Genomic DNA, 20555 nt, shown 5'->3' with positions numbered 1-20555 from the left:
ATTGGGTTGTTCTGTGATTCTATGTGTTATCCTTTAACATGTAGGAAGACAGGAATTCAGGATGGCTTCGATAGAGAAAGCAGAGCATTTCTTAAAATAAGTTTTGTAATATTTTCCATCCTGTTGTCTGTAGGCCTTGCAGTTTATTGTTTTCAGGAAGGATGGAGGTTCCTGGATTAATCAGCCTTATCATCACCTGATTTGATGAATGTGTTGGAGAAACCATTTTATCTTTAAGTAATAATCTTGGAAGATTGCTGGCCACAAAGAGGGGTTGTGAAGGAAACCAGAGTCTCTCAGGTGGGAATGCATGCCCGTAAGAAATGATGTCACTTTTTATATTTAGATCTTTTAGATTTCAGCATTATGTCTGACTTGAAGACGGTTCTCACCTAATTAGTCCAGAAAGGATGAAATGGAAAAGAGAGAGTTGAGTGGATGAGGATGTCATGCTGGCAGCTTGTGGGCAGCACAGGAGCAGTGAATAAGATAGAGGGTCCCCATAAGAAGCTGGGACCTAAGATCCCTCCCTGCTTTCATGGAAGTGAAAAACTGCCTTAATTTCAAGAATTTTCTGTATATACATATATATATATATTATTTTTTCATGGAGATACAAAGAATGGATTAGGCTGAAAAATTAGTTGGGTCCTTTGACAATATGTCTGAGATGTCTTTGCCATTTTCAAGGAGCAGATTGGAGACATAAGATGCAGAAGCAAAGCTTGTGTTCACTTTTCTCTCTCTCTCTCTTTAAAATCATACCCAGGTTCTTTTTGTGCAAATGTACTACTCAGGATCAAAGCCTCTGCTCCAAGTGGAGGAAGTCCCTGGAGAGCAAGGCCTGAAAGCTAAGCCTCTAATACTGCTGCTGCTGGCCATACACCAGCTACTGCTTGGGAAATCTAGTCATGCATGACCCAGCACCTGGAGATAGAGAGAAACTGGGAGCAGTGTACTCAGCATCCCTGCATAACTTCTGATCTTTGTTCTCTTTGCTAGCTCATGTCCTTCTTTTGGTCGTGGTCCATCAGGAGTTTATTCCCAGCAGTGTCAGATATCTGAAAGACTCTTCTGTAATGCAGCATCCACTGATTCCTTAGGCTTCTCAGAAGTGTAGTTTCTGTCATATGGACTGGGGTTTATCAGAAAGTGGATAATGGATAGGCTCACTACAGGTCTCTGCTTATATTGGTGTATTTTTCCTCATTTCTGGCATTTCCATCTCCTTACTGAGTGGCTCTAAGTTAACGGCTGTTGGGGAAGGATCAATAGAAAGATGCTCTCTGCAACATCTGAGATTATTTCCCCTGCAGGTATGACAGGAACAGCCTTGCAAGCAGGATACTTCTTTGCCTTGTGGTGCTTTCCTGCCTCTCTTGTGAGGTGCTGGGTTTGCATGCTAAGAAAGCCACAGTTAGCACAGCTTAAACGAGATGACTCTCAAGAAGCAGTGTCCTTGATCCCTCATTAAAAATGTCCTTGACACGTTGTGCCATCAGAAGGAAGGTTTGCGATGCTGATCACCGGCAGCGTTTCTTCTCCTATGGATGTTATACAGCCTCAGAGCATTTTGTTTAATTCATGGGAGAAGGAAGCTCTTTGGGTTTTTCTTCTCTTTACTTTTCTTTTTCTTTTTTTAATGCTTCCCTGAAGGCTGCATGAGAGCTATGGGGGTAGGAACGCAATTGCGGGAAGGTAACCTTTCCCATCCCTCAGCCTCTCAAGAGATGCATGCAACAGCAAGATACATGTAAATCCATCAGAGCTGATAGTGTGGTTTAATGCTAACAGATGTAAAGCATTAAAGGAAATAAACAGCCTGGCCCTGAATGGGATCCAGAGGTATAAAGCTGCAGCCTTGTGCTCACTCCCCGTGTTATTCCAGGTAGTTATTAGTCGTTTAGCTTAACTAAGAAAATGTCAGCCTTACTGCTGCTTTCTGTCATGTCTGTACGCTGCTAACAGTAATGCAGGTTGATTTTGGTTTGTTGTTCTTTTATTAGTTTAAACAGCAGATTATGTTCGTTTTTCAGCAAAGAGGACTTCATTCTAAGACTTAGATGCTGAAAGAGTAACTGTTACCTCAGCAGACAGGTAAACAGGCCAAATTTCCTTCTATTTCCCAAGAGTGCTGGAGGCAGAGGTAGACAGAGAAGTCTGTGCATTCTCCAGTTAAGATCTTCTCTTCCACACCAGTAAAATATCTTTGGAAATATATGAGGGAGCCTTGGAACTTCAGGAATAACAAAACCCAGATCCCTGCTATGTTTCCCTCAACAGATTTTATCTTCTTGGTGTTTGGGCTTGGCTATTTATCTGATCCTTTACATCCGAATGACATTCCTATGCAGTGTGTAGCCTTGCTGTTCTTTCCTCTCTGTTAGATGTGTGGTTGATGTAACTGGGCAGAATTTTCAATTAATCGACAGCCTTTATTCCACCTTTTCTTACAGTAGTGGCATGATGTGCCTGCAGAATTTCCCTACTTCCTTCCACCTTACGTTGCTAGAAATCACTTGGCTCAGAAAATAAAAGCATGGAGCCATTTACCCTTGTTTAGTCCCCTACTGATGGGTCAGAAGTGGAGATTAATAGGGTAGGAAGTGTGTTTCTACTCTGCAGTCAGTAAAGGAAATTCACTGGAACTAAATTAATCATGAAACGGACACAAAGAGGAGAATAGATTAGCAGGGAATTAACTCATTAATTAGATTCATGCCGAAGTTCAGAAGAGGCTTTCCTTCAAGATAACAGCCGAGTTCAAAGATCAGCAAGGGCTGATCATGAGAGGCAGGCACACCGTTTTCCTTCTGAACTCTGTCAGGCTTTACCTTAGCCCAACATCTGGCTGGTTATTATAGGATATCAGACATATGGCTGGCAGGAATTCAGCAGCTGGCAAAGCCTAACCACTTAGTGCCCAGCGATGGAGGCTATTATCAGCCCTTTCAGCTCCCTGGGCTCTGGATCCTGGTGTTGGCGTGAATGCAGGAGCTCTCTCTGTTGTGCCACTTGGCTATTTTTAGAGCTCCATCACAAGTCCTTGTGTGAGCAGCAACAGCTTGTTGGAGAATGGGTTTATTTCCAGCGTTAGGGTGAGCAGAAACCAATACAAGCTTAAGATAGGTAAAGTGCTAAAGCACTTCATTGTGGTAGGGTAGAATAGGTAAATCATTGCATGTTTCTAAGGAGATGGGGTTTGGTTGCCGTCTTCTTACTGTTCTAATGGGACACTTCTCTACAGGGAAACTTATGAGAGAAGCAAAGAACTGTCTCTGCAGTTACTTCTGTGCTGCACAAAGCCCCTGCCAGCTCCCTTCAGGCTCTGTATGACCCCTTGCTGCTCACATGCCAGAAGGCCCCATTACTGAGTAGTGCATTGTAATAAATGCCACGCTGTTGCACGATGGAGCTGGTGAGAAGCATGGAGAGACTGATTTCTAACACACTCTTAATGAACTAACAAACCAGTGCTAAACACCGAGAGCAGATCCATGTGAGAAGGGCCCCCTGCCTTCTGACTTAAGCTTTCCCTCCCTTTGCTTTTGCTGCCTCACAGCATGGATGCAATCAAACCATATTCAGGAACATCTGAGCTGTGTATTTGCCACTTAGGACTTTCTGGGTAGTGAAGTTTCCACATTGTTTATTTAGAGTTAAGTGTTCTGCTGGGTCTCTTATCACTTTCAGTAAATAACAACTGTCCTCTAAATTCTTCAGGCTGATTACTGAGACTGACAATCTGTGTGTTTTGAGTTGCTGAGCTGTATTAATCTCTAATATACCCTGGTCTGTGGATGGAAAGGGTAATGTATTGAGGATGTCACAAGAGGTATAAGCCAAAGGACTTGGTCTTCTTGGGAATGTGAAGTGCTTTGGTTGTGACATGAATAAATCTCCCAGCAGTAGCAGTGCTATTTCTGTTGGGAATAAAGATGTAAGAGGAGTCTGTCTTTTAATCCAACTTGTTAGAGATTTTATAGCACCAGAGCTAATTCATTTCTAGAAAAGAGATTGCAGACGTTATTTTTACCTGCCTGTAGTTTGCCCTGATATAGTTTATTCCACTTGCTTAATGGTGGAGTTGATAAGAATCCCAACCCCAAAAGAAAAATCGTACTGCAATTATAAGTTAAATAAGGTATCATACTGGGGAGTGGAGATGAGGGTGGAAGAGAAGGCATAGTTTATGGCTGTAATCTGTTCTTTGTATTGTAGAGTCTAACCTTCCTATCAGTATGAGACCTGGAAACGTGTCTATTGAAACCCTACTGAATGACACCTACCTGCAGCCTTTGCTAAAATGCAGGTAGGAAAGTGAAAGGAGATATCAGGTCCATGGACTATATAAAATGCAATCCAGAATTTATGCTGAGATAATTCAGTCCTCTGTAATCCATACCAGACTGATGAAATATTGACTTGTACTGTGAATGTGACCCAAGGCAACTGAAGACTTTACTGTGCTTTGGATCAGAACAGTTAAGAATGCAGAGTGCACATTCAGTCAACAAAACATTCCATCTTTGTGCTTTTAATACAGCAAAATGCTTTCCTGCTTCTTTTGTTTCCTTCCTTCAGTCACAACAAAGGAGTGTTATAAGTGGCCCCAGAGAAACAAAGCCTGGAATAGAAAAGGGATTTAGAGAGAAGAGATCAGATGAAATTGGTAAGAGAAAGAATTCCCAATACGATGTTCCCAGCTCAGCCTTCTGAAGGGAAGCCCTGTGCTCCTGATCTGTTATGATTCACTTGGCAGCTCTGCCCAGATGGCCTCTCCCCTTCATCTATACCTCTATAAACTAAGACCCAGCGATAACAGCCCTGCCAAACCTGGTTGCTGCTGATAAAATGTACACAGCTTTCAGTAATCTATTTGTTCCTAACGGCTCATCAATGAAAGCTCATTCTAATTCTGTTCATTTTGATCTTCTCTGGAGTTTCTGTGAGGAGGAGTGAGGTTGCAAGGAGTGACCTGTAATCCTCCTAGGTTTAACAGTACCATAGGCAAGTTTTATTCAAGCTTTCATCTTATACTGCCTGATTCCATTGGTGCATATTGATACAGGATTATACTTTCTCATCTTTTTGTTTTCTGACCTTACAGTGATTTGGTTTTAAATACTGCTGTGTCCAATAGCGATTGATTTTCCAGTCTTGGGTATCTTACCAACACATCTCATTCCCAATCAAAGTTGTCCTGTGCTGTTCTAGCAGAAGTGTCCTCTAAATGTCCTGTTACTCCTTTGCCTTTTCTCTGCCAGTTAATGTTGGAATTATTGTTCCTACATATTAGTTGTGGTTGCATAAAATTAATGAAGCTAATGGCTGGCGGTGACCTCCACCAGCCATCTTTTTTCTTCAACTTAGCTGCATCATTTCTGATAGGTTAGTCTAAGTTTTCTGTAGAGATCTCTAATATTGGGATTACCAGACTCTGTAAGTAATCTGTTCCAGCTCATACAACTCTCATGTTTAGAACTGTCTGTCTGTCTTAAGTCCTATCTTGCCATAGGAAGTCCTTGCCATATATATTCTTTGTCTTACCTAGACTAGCCATAGGAAGAAGCTTATTTGCTTTTCAGTGATGTCCTCTGGACCTTTTTCAGTTGTGCCAAGTCTCCCTGTGAATTGCTTCCTGAGTCTGGAAACAGAATTCTAACAGAGAGATTAACAGTGCAGAGAGAACAGATTAATTTGTGTGTCCTGCCAGCGTACAGGTTTTTTTTAATACCCAGCCAGAATTGTATCTGCGCTTTGGTACATGAGTGGCTGGCTCACATGCAGCTTGCAGTCTTCAGCAGTGCAGAATGTTGTCGTTTTCCAGTAGAAATGCTACCTTGTCATTGCTCCTCGTTCATGTGTCTGTAGCATTGATTATTCCTGCCTGACTGTAGTAGCTTGTAGTTGACCCTATTGAATTGCAGTTGTTTACTTCAGGCTGCTTTTCCAGTTTGTCAAAATGATTTTGAATTCCAATGCAAACTTGTCTTACATTGGTTTCATCCACAAATCAAATTAACATACTTTCTATTTCATCTAAATCTTTAATAAAAATATTGGATTGTACCAATTCTGTGACCAGGTCCTGCAGAAGATCATTTAGAACAGCTATGCATTTTGACAGCGAGACTGAGAGCTACTTTCAGAGTACTTTTTCTAAGCAATTTTTATAAGAGCTGCTCTGAAAGTAAAGCCTCCTATTTTATTATGTTGGTTGAGGATGTCAGAGGCAGATGTTGGTGGTATGGCAGTAGAGTTTGAACCTTCCCACCAGGATCCCCTTCTGTTTTGTTGCTGTGTGATAAGTGGCAGCAGAGGCAAAATAGCGTCTGTCATGGAAGTGCACATGAAGCAAAGGAATGGAACTGAATTTCTCTGTGCAGAAAAAATGGCATCCATTGACGTTTGCTGGACATGTACAGTGACCAATCAGTGGATGTGAGTACAGTGAGGCAGTGAATGGTACATTTCAGCACTGGTGACAGTGATGTGAAAGACAAGCTGTGTTCCAGATGGCCATGCAGATTTTTTAAGTGCGACCTGCAGGCTCTTGTTCACTGCTGGTGAAAATGCATAGCTAATGCTAGCATCTGAGTTGAGAAATAGTGTTTAGTAGCTGAGAATTTACTCTATCAAGCAGTGTTATTGTGCTCTTTGTATCTACTGTGATGTCCGTGGAAATAAATAGGAGGCATTATTTTTGGAGCAACCTACAGATGTTCATCCTTCTATAGCTCATCTAAACCATGCTGCTTATCTGGCCTGAGAATTTAGTAAAGTTTTGGAAACTCTCTTGGCATCTCGTCCACTCTGTGTTGCTCTGACACCTTCTCACAGGGGTAAATTAGAATCATTAATAGTAATTTGTTCCTGACAAAGGTGTGTTGAATGATACCTATCTCTTCTAAGTTGTTCTAAACTGTTTCTTTCTTCTGAGGACCTGGAGTTAAGCTGACAGGTCTATCATTTTTCATCATCTCCCCCCCTTTTTTTTTTCCTCTCTTCAAAAGAAGTCTGTACATTGTATCAATTATCTGGTTCATCACCAGGCTTTCCTAAGTTCTAAAAACATAATCGTTAACAGCTTTGAGATTGATTGAGTCAGTCCCTTAGAAATGCAGTAGGAATATAGCAGATTCAGCTCATTCGGAGAGATCTAAGCTATGTATCTTCTCTACCCTATTACTTTTGTATTCTAGGCCTTTTTTTTTTTTTTTACTTCTTTGTTAGTTCTTAACAACCTTAATTCATCACAGTTGACCTTTTTATGAAAACTGATGCAAAATCTCTCCTCACAACCTTATCAATAGGATTTGCTTCTCTGATGAGGAGCAAACTAGGACTTATTATGCAGCTTTTTGCTACTAATAAATTGAAAGAATTGCATCCTTTTCTGTGTGATATTTTTGCCAGACTCGTCTCACTTTGTGCCTTCATTTCTCCACCTTTATTCCTAGTTGTTCTTTCTGTACATTTGTACTCATTCATATTAATCTATTTAAATCTTTTTCTGCGTATTGATGACTGCGTTTACAGTCATCAAAGAGCTTGTGATATGATCGGGTTGGTCTCCTAACCCTTTGGATATATTTATTTGTAGTAACAGAATTAGTGTTTATATTCTTTATATATATATATTGACAGTTCTTAAGTCTCTTAGAAGAAAATTCTTAAGGATTCTTATTCATAAACCCACCCACCCCAATCTCCATTGAGTTGTGTGGAAGATTTTCATAAGGCCTTGCCCACTTGAACTTATGTTTTTGCATAAGTTTTGATGGAGCTCTTCCGTGGCATCACTTTTACTGGGGCCAAAATGGTTCTGAAATGTGTGTTGTCTTTCTCTTCCGACATTGCTTACAAGGAAAATACAAACTTGTTCTTTAATGCTAGCAAACTGCATGTCCTGTGCTGGGTTGACAGGGTCTTTAGAAGTAAGAAAAGCTGTTCGCTACCAGGGTTCACTGCTTCTAAAGGAAACAGAGTTCCTGCTAAGAGTCAGCTTTACGTGGAAATCATGCTTGTAGTCAAGCACATTACGACCACATTATTCTATCAAAATGTAGCTCAAACAAAAATTACGAATTTCATCACAGTTACGAAATGACAAGCAAAATCTTTTCTCATTTTTATCTAAAGACCTTGGCTTTCTCTCTCAGCCTGCAAGTTCTGTTTCCCAAAGCATCATTTTCCTTTGAAGGTATTGACAGTAGATTTTGATCGAATGAAGGTATTAAAAGTAGATTGGAGATAAATTCCAGGTTGAAGCCTTCATTCATCCCATCCCTACTGAAGCTGCTGACCTGAGCCCACCAGACACCTCAGGCACCAGCCTGGACTCAATGTCTCTGCAGTGCAGCCCAGCCCAAGCACAGCACGAGTGCCCCGACAGCAGCACCACCATGCAGGCTCAGGTCAGCATCACCGAGGAGAAGCTGAGCATCTCGCAGGGGGGCACAGAATCAGGACACGAGTCCCAGGCTCCGGGCAACAGCACAGGCTCTGAGCAGCTCTCATGATTACAAGAGAGGATGAGTCCCATCTTTCCTCCAGACCTCACACCCCCTCCTTTCTCCTATTGAATAAAGGCACGCTCGTGCTCAATCAACGCCTTGACTGAATTCCGAGTTTTCATTCGCAGAGATTGGGATGAGTGCAAGAAACATCAAGGCAGCTCAGCTTACAACACTCTGGCTGTGGGGTTTGTGCGGCCGAGCTCTGGGTGTGTTCCCATTTTGCCTGACTTTGGGATGCCTGCAGCGAGAGCTCTGCTGCCGTTGTGTATGGCAGCAAATAGTCTCTAGCATCCTGGATGCTGCTCATGAAAACCCCAAGCTTCCTGGCTGTGGCTGTGATGCTTTTCAGGGCCTTTTGATGCTCTTTGATGCCGTGGCTGCTCCCTAACACCTCTGTCCTCCCGCCGTGTCCATTCCTGGCTCTCACCTGTGAGCTGTCCCTGCAGATCATCTCCAGCCCTGCCATCATCGTGATGCGGCAGGAGGAGCTCGCCCTGACCAACATCAGGCAGTGCTGCCTGCCTCTCTCACTCTCTAGACCAAGTGTAACTACGCTGTCATGGAGACAAATGCTTTCTGTCACATCCTCCATCCCCGCAGACATTTACCAGTAGGCGGCTCTTGCAGAAGAAGATTCAAGCAGCAGAACCTTTTGCTCAGCTACAGCACACAAATGCTACAAAAGCAGGAACAACCCGCAAGCTCTGGGTCTGTTGGTCTTGCACAGGCATGCACTAACTGCATTTGATGGTACCCCCCATCCTTGATTTCCTTCCCTGCTCCTTGTCTGATGGCGCTGCTGAGCCAGGAACAAGCTGCCCAGTGTGGCAGAGCATGGTGCAGAGCTGTGCTGGGACCTCCTCCCCTTCATCTGCTGCAGATCAGTGCCATACACGTGCCATTGGGATGCTCTGGCACGGGATGTGCCTCCAACCCAAAGCTCCTTCCCACCTCCCAAGGAAAAACAAAGCAACCCAAGCATCTCCAGCAAAGCTGCCCAGCAGACAGCAGGGAATGCAAACAGCTTCTGGCTGCTCCCCTGCACTCCTGTCCTAAGTAATAGACCCCATGAGGACTGGCTGGGAAATCAGTGCATGACACATGTGAGTGTGCACAGGATTGTGCAAAGCAGTGGGGTTCCATGAGTTTGTGTGTGTGTGTATCTCTGCTGTTATGAAAGCATGGGAAGACTGCCTTACTGAGTCCCAGATAATTACTTATCCTCAAATGATTTTTCCTGGCCAAAGTTAAAGCCTCTTACAGGTAATCGAGACCAACAGGCTGTTGTTGCACAATCAACAGGCACAATCTAGATGAATAGCTGAGGAAAATAAAGCATCATGCGAAGGGTACTAGATAAGTGAGCAGCTTGAGATCTGCACATTTATGTGATGCTCATGGTCTTAGACAATATTTGCTTAGTGAGGTCACATAGAATGAAAGTAAAATAGAAGAAGTGCAATTGGTCTCAGTTCACACAGCTGGCTGGTTTGTCTCAGGCTAATCCTGAACTGCCTCAAGCGACTGCTTTGGGGCTCTACAGAACAGCAACTTCAGAGATCTCTTTCTATTACTAAGTGTTTGAAAGAGCAATTTGCTCTGTTAATTATCCATCATTTTTGTGCAGTCTGTTTTGTCAGACTTGTCTTTAGCTTCCAAGTTGTATGTGAAGAATTGTTTCCGTTGTAATGCACAATGTACTAAAAATTGAGAGATGAAAATGTGAAGAGTTTTTCCAGCTTTGATTTCATGTCTGGAATTTTGGAACCCACTACTTGCAGTTGTTAATCTGTCCAATCTGGTCTGGTTTGGGATGCCCTCATCCTTCTTGAATCGCTCTGCTGTTAAAGGCGGAGCAATTCCTACAAGTGCCATGGCCCCACTGTTGTTCTAATTCTTGTTTCTTTGTTTTCCACACGCTGCTTTTCAAGCCTCCTTTTTCTTTACAGTCAAAGTGAGAATTGCACTGTGAGGTGTCTGAACCTTGTTGTGCCTCTACATAAAGAGAACAGCAGCAAAGCCTGACAGGTGACTGTGCTGACAGCTCTCGTAGCCAGTAACACGTAACTGTGCTAAATCCCTTGTGACGGCTTTGATTTCATTTTTGCCAGTGAAATCCTTGTAAAAGGAACTGCAGCAGTGTGATGAGCTAAGGTGAAGGTGCTGGTTTTAGTAGTGCTCTAAGCTGAGTGGAAGGGCAATTGAATGAGGGTTATATGCTTTCTCTGGGACGATAAGGTTTTTTTTTCCTGAGGGAAAGAGCCAGCTTTTCATGGGCTATATGTGGGCTTTGGCAAGGACAGACAATCCAGTCTGTCAGGAAGCCATTTGAGGTGCTTCAGGTTTGTAAGCTTGTCTTTTTGTTTCTCAGGTGGATATTTGGAGCATGGGTGTACTGCTGTATGCTCTGCTGTGTGGGTTTTCCCTTTGGATGATGACAATATGATGGCACTCTACAGGAGGATACCAGTGGGTATCAGTGGTGCTAGAATACACTGAGAAGGGAAATAGCTGAGCTTGACAAGAGGCCTTGCTTTTCGGATGGCAGAACATGCTGAGCTGTGGGTAGAAAGGCCTGTCTGCTGAATATTGTCCCTGTTTTTGCTGCTTTGTCTACCAGTATTTTGTGGATTTGGTTCTACTCTTGGTTGGCCTATGTGGCACTGTAGCCTGATTCTATACCATGATAACATACAGAATTTAAGGAGAAGTATTTTCCTGCCAATGGGCTGGATTTTTTTGTATCTGGTTCTTCAACTGGCTGCTCCCTATACTATCTGTAGTAAAAATATAGACACATCATTTGATTTCCCTGAAATGAATGTTCCTAAATGCCAGCTCTTCTCATGTCTACAAAGGTCAAAGTTCTGCATTTGCTATTAGAATTTCCTCTTCCAGAATCAGGAGGTAATGTAGGACCCCACAGATTGACTTCAGAATTCAACAGTCAGTTCTGTTTCCTTTCTGAGTGCATAACAACCTGAGCACATGAATTGAATGACGTGGCTTTTTAGTCTGGTACAAACTCTGCTGTACACTGAAACTTGGCCCATTTGTAAGCAGGACTTTGTCCATCTCTGCAGGACAGCAGAAAACCCTTTGTGCTAATCATGATGCCAAGAAGCAGAATGCGGCAAATGGCAGATGATCCAACTGCTTCAGGTGTTCATTTCCTTAAAACTGAGAATAGATTTGGACTGAGAGTTTGTAAGCAGAACGGAGCTCTTAAAGCTGTCAGAGATTATTCCTGCACTGTTCAATTCTATCTGCCTAACATACACAGGATCTCAGAACTGCATTGCTTGAATTGGTGGAAATTGTTGAAGTGAACTGGGATGAGCAAGTATTAGAACTTAGTCAGAATGCTGTAAAAAATGGATAATCTCATGAGTATTAAGGTACAGGTCTGCACTGAATTTGTTTTTATTTTACATGGCTGTGATCTGAAAGTTGCTTGAAACGCAGGCACCTAGGCACTGTTGTGTAACTGAATTTCACACATGATAGGTCCTGAAATATCCTGGAATCTAAAACTCTGACTTGTTTTAAGTCTGCTGCTTGAGTATAATCAGGGTCATAGTGTCTGTGTGCAGTGTTTCTTTCCCTGTAATGCTCCACATCATTTCATTTTGGGAATATTGAAGGAAATGGACTATGTGCCATAACTGTTGTTAGAACAAAGTATGTCTGGTGTGATCTTATGCATAGGTTCTGTAACTGCTCTTCACAGCTCAGGTGTTTGACCTTCCTTTTGGTGAAGTGATGAAATACTGCTGGTTTCTATTTGTGCTTCTAGGCACCTTGAAGCTCTTAGGAATAGAACAATTGTCTCCAGTTCTTTTCAATGATATCAGTAACAACTCGAGTGTTGCTGCCCACTAGGTAGACCCAAAGAAGCAGATTACAGTGAAACAACACACGAGCTGGACCTGCACGAGGATCACTTTCAAGACAGTGGCTCTGTTGCTTGAAGCCTATTTGCTTCTTCCTGCCGCCACTCTATTACCAAATATCAACAACCTTTCATGATTCAACTTGCAAACGTTTGACACTAACCCTTGTGTTTCTATGCCTTCCTAGGTGATTCGAGCCCTTGTCAACCCCAAAGATCCAAACCAAGTAGTGATGTGCAGTCTGTTTCCATCAATGGAGAGTTCTTATTAAGCACGAATCGCTGCAATTCGGATGACAGCCTTCCACATGGTAACAGTGATGGACACAAGGGGCTCATCCACGTTCATGCTCTCATATCTCCTGGCTCTGCTGAAGCTCCTGACCTGAGCCTGCCAGACACAGCAGTCACCTGCCTGGATTGTGACCCAGTGCCTTTGCAGTGCTGCCCATCCCAAGCACAGCCCGAGTGCCCCAGCAGCAGCACCACCATGCAGGAGCAGGTCAGCATCAGTGAGGTGAAGCTGAGCATCTTAGATGGGGACTTAGAGTCAGGCTGCCAGTCCCAGGCACCAGGCAGCAGCACAAGCTCTGAGCCACTCTCATCTTGACAAGAGGGGTCCCATCTTCACCCCTGACCTCTCAAGCCCTCCTGTCTTTTATTGAATAAAGTCACTCATGCTCAATTATCGCCTTGACTGCATTCTGAGTATTCATTCACAGTGATTGCGATGAATGCAACAAACAGCAAGGCAGCTCAGCTTGCAACACTCTGGCTGTGGGGTTCATGCAGGCAGAGCTCTGGGTTCCCATTTTGCCTGGCTTTGGGATGTCTGCAGCAAGATCTCTACCATTTTGTATGGGAGCAAATAATCTCTAGCATCCAGGTTGCTGCTCATGATAATCCCAGTCTTCCTGGCTGTCACTTTGTGATACCTTTCAAAGCCTTTTGATACTCTTTGATGCCTTGGCTGCTCCCTAACACCTCTGTCCTCCTGCCATGTTGACTCACGTCTCCCACTTTTAAGCTGGCTTTGCAGATCATCTCCAGCCCTGTCATCATCACGCTGCAGCAGGAGGTGCTCACCTGGCCCAATGTCTGGCAGTGCTGCTTGTTCTGCAGATGAGCAGCTGCCTCCTCATCTCTTCAGCTACAGTAGTTTTTCTCAGGGCAGTTAGATGCAGTCATGCTCCTCTGGATTTGGTGTGTTAAATCCATGCTGCATGGCAGCAGTCAGTGCAATACAAAGGTGTTCTGTGTGCCACAGCATTTCTCCAGGGGCTGCCAAAGGTAGAAGCACAACACAGCACCATCCTTCTGACAGTAATGTCTGTGAGTGTTAGACATGTGAGCACTGCATCATCCCCAGCGTGTCAGTGCTTTTCCACACCAACCTGACTCTCACACTCTGCACTGAATGTAACTCTGCTCTTGTGGAGACAAATGCTTTCTGTCACATCCTCCATCCCTGCAACCATTTGCCGGTAGGCAGCTCTTGCAGAAGAATCAAGCAGCAGAACCTTTTGCTCACCCTACAGCATGCAAATGCTATGAAAGCAGAAATAACCTGTCGTGCTCTGGGTCTGCAAGGCTGCACAGATGGGAGAGGTAGATTGTGTTTTTGCAGTGGAAGTTTCCAGTATTTTCAGTACATAGTGTAGGCCCTAACTGAATGTATAACCCTCTTGTAAAACAGCTGTATAAATAGTTTTTCCACCAAGAAAGTTGCTGAACAGAGTTAAGTTCAGACTGGGGGCATTCTGACATGGGGAGAATTGAGACAAGCACAAGATAAATACACAGGGTGGGTAGAGCCCAGCACAGGACAGAATGAATGTACTGACTTTTGGAAACATTGCCCTTCTCTCTCTGCAGAAAAGTACAAGGCAGACCTAAAAACAAGAGGTTGGTAATTGACCTTATATGGAAATGAAACCTAGCAACAGTCTGGAGGAGTCTGTGAGCCTGAGATGCTCAACCAATGAGAGCCATGAGAGCATCACCTGCAGTGGGTTTAGGGCATAGAACAGAATTGATTTCACTGACTGGTGTGCAGTTTCTCCCTTGCCAACAGGGGATGTGCGCGCAGTATTGCAATAATGAATAAGCACTGCTGCTATCGCTGCCATCTTTGCCTAACTAGAAATCTTTGACTTTGAGAGTTTCTCACACAAGGGGAGAGGGTAAGAAAGTAAAGAGGCACAGAAAACTAAGGGAAACTGCTCTTCTTTATCTTATCTATAAAAATTGATACGATGCTGTTGTGCATTTTTTAATTTATTTTTAATTTTTTGCCAATGTCAGTTAGATTGTTTTAAAATATCCACACACCAAAATCTGACTACCAAGCAAATGTAATGAAAATGAAATGAAGGTGAGTTAGCGGAAAGCACAAGGCCATATTATATTAGGCTCTAGCAAATTTACAGGCAGTCACTGCACGAAGAGGTAGATCTGAGTTGCACATTATATGATTCCCACAAAGATTAAGGAAATCTGAAGCTTTCAATATATTTTTTTTATTCTTTTCTCATTTCATTTTTTAAACACCTGACCCAGACCCCAACCCTCACAGGAGCTGTAAAGATAACAGCAATAACCCGCAATGTAACTCTAATCCTAACCCTTACCCTGATTCTAAAATCGTCTCTAACTCCAAATGTAACAACAAAAATGATGCTAGAAGTTTGTAGCAAAAGGAACCTTAACCCTGATCATAATCCAAAAAACAATCATTAAGGTAACAATAATCTTTACCTTAAAAGTAATATTAATCAGAGCCCAGATGATGCCTGCATCCAATCAGAAGCATGCTTTGTATTATTTAAGAGTTGTATTTTTTCCAATGAACTCTCTCTATTATCACTTTTATAAAGTAACAGAGTCTGTTCTTTTTCTCCTGACACTGTGCCTTACTCCTGACATCCCCTGGAAATGACCCAGATAGGGCACCATCAAATAATGCTAATAGTAATGTCAATCCTAAGGGTATCTCTAGCCTCAGTGTTAATGGGACGCTAACAACAATCCCAACAGCCTTAAACATTCTGGTGGTGTGAAAGAGGTGCTGCCTTGCACATGCTGGGCAGTCCCATTGCCTGTTAAATGCAGGCGGCAGCGTAGAAACATGATGCCCGTGGTCAGAATGCCCTGTGGCAGATCCTGGCACCGGAGAACTGACCGGAGAACCATGAGAGAACTGACAACAAATCACTCGACATCAGAACCGACCCAGTGGTTATTTACAAGCCTTGGGTGACCCAGACAGGATCTCAGAGTGGTGAATGTAGGTACAGAAGTTGTTACTACTCTGTTTTCTTCTAAAAGCTGCTCAGCTGCTTTGCGTTTCAGACCATCCCTTGCTTCACTGTGTGCATTTGTCCAATTGATACCAGGTGTTTCTTCATCTCGGAAGTTGAGGGGGGCGGGGGAGAGTGGAAACAGAAATCAATTCAATTACTCATTTATTTATTGACAGACATTCACGTTTGCTACGTTTGGAGAAGTTTTTATTTGTTTGCTGTGGTTTGTTTTTTTCTTTTTTCCTTTTTTTTTTTCCCCCTTCCCTCCTCTTCCATCTTCGTGTTCTTCCCCTATAATCAAAAGAGAACGGATCCCCAGGGTCTGTCCCGCAGACGTTCTTTCCGTGGTCTCTGCTGCCACCTGCTGGCCAATACACGGAACTGCCACTGTTGGGCGTTTGGTGCCGCAGGAAGCACAACGCAGATCTGAGTTCTGACCGGTCTACGCAGCAAATCCGCCAATCTTTATTGCGATAAGCCCTCCACATGGCATTGCGCATGCACTCGAACACGCAACAGGCACAGATTTCTCCAAACTCCGTGAGGAGCAGGCAAGCAGAACAACTGAGCGCACCACTGCTTGTGATTGGGCCACCCCCATCATAGAGATGTGTGTTAGATCTTTTACCCACCCCTGGACTGGCCTTGTTGTTTAACGATAACCTCTGAAATCTGAGCTACTGGTTCTACCACCTGTAGTGTAGAATAGGTAGCCAATAAATGCTTTTCAACTGTGATGTATCTTTATTCTGCTCCATGCCAAACCTGTGACCAAAACCTCATAGGGGTTCACAAAGAACTCTGGCTCTGCCAGAGCCCCCATCCAGACCCTTCTTGAGTTACATTCACATCTAGTTTGGCTGAAAAGGTTGGACTATAAATACTCAGTGCTTGGGCCTGTTTAACAGATATTTTTTCCTGATTATGCTGTCCATCGATCTTTTTAAACTGAACTCCTGCTCTAATCTGGTCTTTAAACATTGGTTGTCTCAAGACCCTAATGGGTCCAGACTGGATTACCTTAGGGGCTGGACGCCTAAGTCATGGCAGCAGATGGTTCTCTGACCTTTCCACCACCATTCAGAGACTGCATCTGGCTGTAGGCACTCTTGTCTCCCCATCAATTGGGCAGCCTGTTGTATTACAGCACCTGAGGGCCACTGGGGGGTTCAGTATGGATAACATAGACCCATCCTGATGTAAAGGTGATGGCTGTAGGATGAGATCCCTCGTTCCTGATGAAAAATTTATTGACTGGGCTCTCAAAATCATCTTCATAGATTGCCTCTTTCATGCCTAATTCTCTAATATAATTTTGTTAGTCCTCCATAGAGGACCACAGGCTGATATTTAATGGTATGTCATTCTTATTTGGCCATGTTATATGACACACAGCCATAAATCATTCACTGATCAAATGGCTATCCTCATTATGTTGGACAGAGCATACAGTCTTTGCCTGAGGGCAGGGTGAGTAGTAATGGATGTCAGTTTTGAAATTTCCAGTCCGTTCACCACAGCGCTTTCTGCCTCCATGTCCCATAACCAGAGCAGCTATGCTGGCATGCTCTCTTGGTTTCTGTCTAAACCACTGTACTATATCCATCAGTTCAGCTGCTGTATTATGGGCAGCAGGGTTTGGGGGGTTGGACACTGGTCAGGGCACTCCCACCAGCCTATCCTGCATTTTTTTTTTTTCATTTTTGGGTTACAATCAGTCAGATCTCAAATAGATCTAGTCCAAATGGAACCTCAAAATCTGACCTTTTAGTGCCTTCATTTACAGAGTCCATTTTATACAGATTCCCTTGTACAGGTTCCCCATGGTCTTCCAGAAAGATGTTCCTGATCTTCCATAGGAGAATGATTGAATTAGGTTTTTTCCCCATCAAAACTGCCACCTGTCTTTCCAGTTTTTCAACACTGTCATTCAATAGCTGATTTGCATCAGCCTGAGCCTCTTCAGTTATGTTCAGACAGTTCAAGGCCATCAGCAGTGGCCATGCCACCATGAACGCAGCTAACTGTCATTCTCAAGTTGTAAGTATGTCTTTGCTAAGACCATGGAAATACTCAGTCAGGTGGGCCAGGGACTCATGGACCCTCCCTCCGTCCCACACAGGGCCCCATTTTTCAGTGACAGAAGCAGTGCTGCATTTTGAGGATCCTAGGAATCCCAGGACATGCCCTGACAAAAGGTCATTCAAAGGGGTCGTCTTTCCTCATCCAAACCACCCCATGATATTCACAGAATCACAGAATTGTAGGGGTTGGAAGGGACCTCCAGAGACCACTGAGTCCAACCCCCCTGCCAAAGCAGGTTCCCTACACCACGTCGCACAGCTCGGCATCCAGGCAGGTCTTGAATATCTCCAGAGAAGGAGATTCCACAACCACCCTGGGCAGCCTGTTCCAGTGCTCTGTCACTCTCACCATAAAGAAGTTATTGCACACATTAGTGCAGAACTTCCTATGGTCCAGTTTCTGTCTGTTTCCCCTTGTCACTCCTCCACACACTGCTGACAAGAGTCTGGCCTCACCACTTTGCCCCTCACACCTCAAATATTTATAGACCTGGATCAGGTCCCCTCTCAGCCTTCTTTTCTCAAGGCTAAACAGACCCAGTTCCCTCAGTCTCTCCTCATTGGGGAGATGCTCCAGGCCCTTCACCATCTTTGTGGCCCTCCGCTGGACTCTTTCCAAGAGATCCCTGTCTTTTTTGTACTGGGGAGCCCAGAACTGGACACAATATTCCAGATGAGGCCTCACCAGGGCAGAGTAGAGGGGGAGGATCACCTCCTTCGACCTGCTGGACACGCTCTTTTTAATGCACCCCAGGATGCCATTGGCTTTTTTGGCTACAAGGGCACACTGCTGGCTCATGGTTAATCTGTCGTCCACCAGGACGCCCAGGTCCCTCTCAGCAGAGCTCCTCTCCAGCAGCTCTTCCCCCAGCCTGTACTGGTGCATGCAATTATTTCTACCCAGGTGCAAGACTCTACACTTGCTTTTGTTAAACCTCATCCGGTTTCTTACTGCCCAGCTCTCCAGCCTGTCCAGGTCTCGCTGAATGGCAGCACAGCCTTCAGGTGTGTCAGCCAATCCTCCCAACTTCGTGTCATCAGCAAACTTGCTGAGGGTGGTCATTGATGAAGATGTTGAACAAGACCGGACCCAGCACAGACCCCTGGGGGACGCCGCTAGTTACAGCCCTGCAGCCAGACACTGCACCGCCAACGACAACCCTCTGCACTCTGCCAGTCAGCCAATTCTCGACCCACTTCACTGTCCACTCACCTATCCCATACTTCCTCAACTTTGGTATAAGTATGTCATGGGAGACTGTATCAGTTATAGAGGTTATAGAGTTCAATTCCTGTAGTCAATTTGGCGGCCCAGGTGGGACCAGCTCTGTTCGCTGCAGGACCAGCTGAGAGGGAGACACTTTTGGCGCACCCTGAGATTTCTCTGAAGGACTCCCTTCCTCACCTGATCACTGCAGGGACAGACAAGGACCACCCATAGGTGGACCAGGTATGTGTATGGTAAGTGGAGCCCATATGTCTTGAGGAGACATCCTACACAGTTTACAGCCATACGTGCTGCTCCCAGGGAGGTGAGCTCATGGCTTTGGTTGCCAGCTGGGGTAGGAAGACTCCTTGGGTGAGTTCCTATGAAAGGGAACTGTATGTCATATGAATGGAAACAAGAACAAATACTCTCTCCCAGGTAGTTGACAATAGGAGGGGCCTAGGTTGGTCTCTCCTACAGGTATGGGATATAGTGGATAGCCTGTCAAATGGTAGCCTGGGTTCTCCAAGTTGTAATAACGGGGCTTATAGGTTGTATGTTCAATATTATCATCTGCTTTAAGTGTTTGGTACCGTGTGTCAAGCCGACTCTGGGAAAAACATTAACGTTTGCAACTGGTCGACCAGAGTATGAGTATTATTAAGATTCCAGCTAGAAAACGTTGTCAGCATTGTGTAGTATGAATTAACCATGCTTTTTGATCTAAATGTCAGAGTGAGTGTGGTGTGAGTGAGACACAGAACAGCTGCAGGGTGAGTGCCGAGTCCCGATCCATGTTTCCTTCCTCCTGTGAGGGAAATGGCCAGACACGGACAAAGTGAAAGACTGTGTTGTCTGTCCACTCATATGTACTTTCTGCTTGTATGTAAGAAGACAGGAGTTTGTACTCTGTAGATTAGTAAGATTGTCCTGAGGAGAGGTGTACATTCCACCTGACCAATGTATGTCAACCCATTTATGTAATACTATGTACTTCTTGTGAGGAAGTGTGTGAGGGAGGTGGTTCAATCAGTGCTGGTTCTGTGGCACAGTGTTTATAACTGAAGAATACAGACTGTATTAAGGGAGTTTATGTGTACTGAAGAACTGTACTGTTTGACAAACTGTTTTGATGGTATAAGAAAGTGTAATTGTTAATGATGTTTGCCTTTTGGTACCATGGCAATCACCTAACAGACTATAACTAGTGATTGAAGGGAAAATGAAGGAAAAAGGGTTGATGGATAGGATGGCAGAAAGTCCTTAAATACACTGTCGGTCAGGTTGCACCTTCAGGAAATAAAAATGCAGAGAGGCTTTTATTGTAAAAGTGAGGCTGTAGGGATAATATAACAGAAACTATCAGTGCCTTGATTTGTTTCCTTTGTACTTGCTGTGCTGGAGTCATTTCTGAAAAAAAAAAAATGATGTCTTTTATTTTTATAGCATTCCCTTCCCTTGTAGCCTGGTGTAAAAGGTGCAGCCAACACCAAGGTCATCCCTTCCCCTTCTTGACCAGCAGGAGACAGGGTAGACTGTAACAAGATT

The 20555-nt window shown here is 44.0% G+C and overlaps 1 protein-coding gene across 1 annotated transcript in view; it reads left to right on the top strand.

Moving 5' to 3' along the window:
- Nucleotides 1-13102, top strand: part of LOC146760360 (cytosolic carboxypeptidase 4-like) — a 215414-nt gene extending 202312 nt beyond the window's left edge. The window contains exon 7 of the mRNA XM_085551583.1: nucleotides 12603-13102. Within this exon, the coding sequence (XP_085407709.1) occupies nucleotides 12603-12606 (4 nt within the window). The 3' untranslated portion in view covers nucleotides 12607-13102. The remainder of the gene's footprint in view (nucleotides 1-12602) is intronic.
- The last annotated feature ends 7453 nt before the right edge of the window (nucleotides 13103-20555 follow it).

The sequence above is a fragment of the Coturnix japonica genome, chromosome 6 (genome assembly GCF_054131305.1).
Source record: "Coturnix japonica strain WE chromosome 6, WE-NBRP24, whole genome shotgun sequence".
Lineage (NCBI taxonomy): Eukaryota > Metazoa > Chordata > Aves > Galliformes > Phasianidae > Coturnix > Coturnix japonica.
The sequence above is the reverse complement of the archived record's forward strand: the minus strand, read 5'-3'. Positions and strand labels throughout refer to the sequence as shown.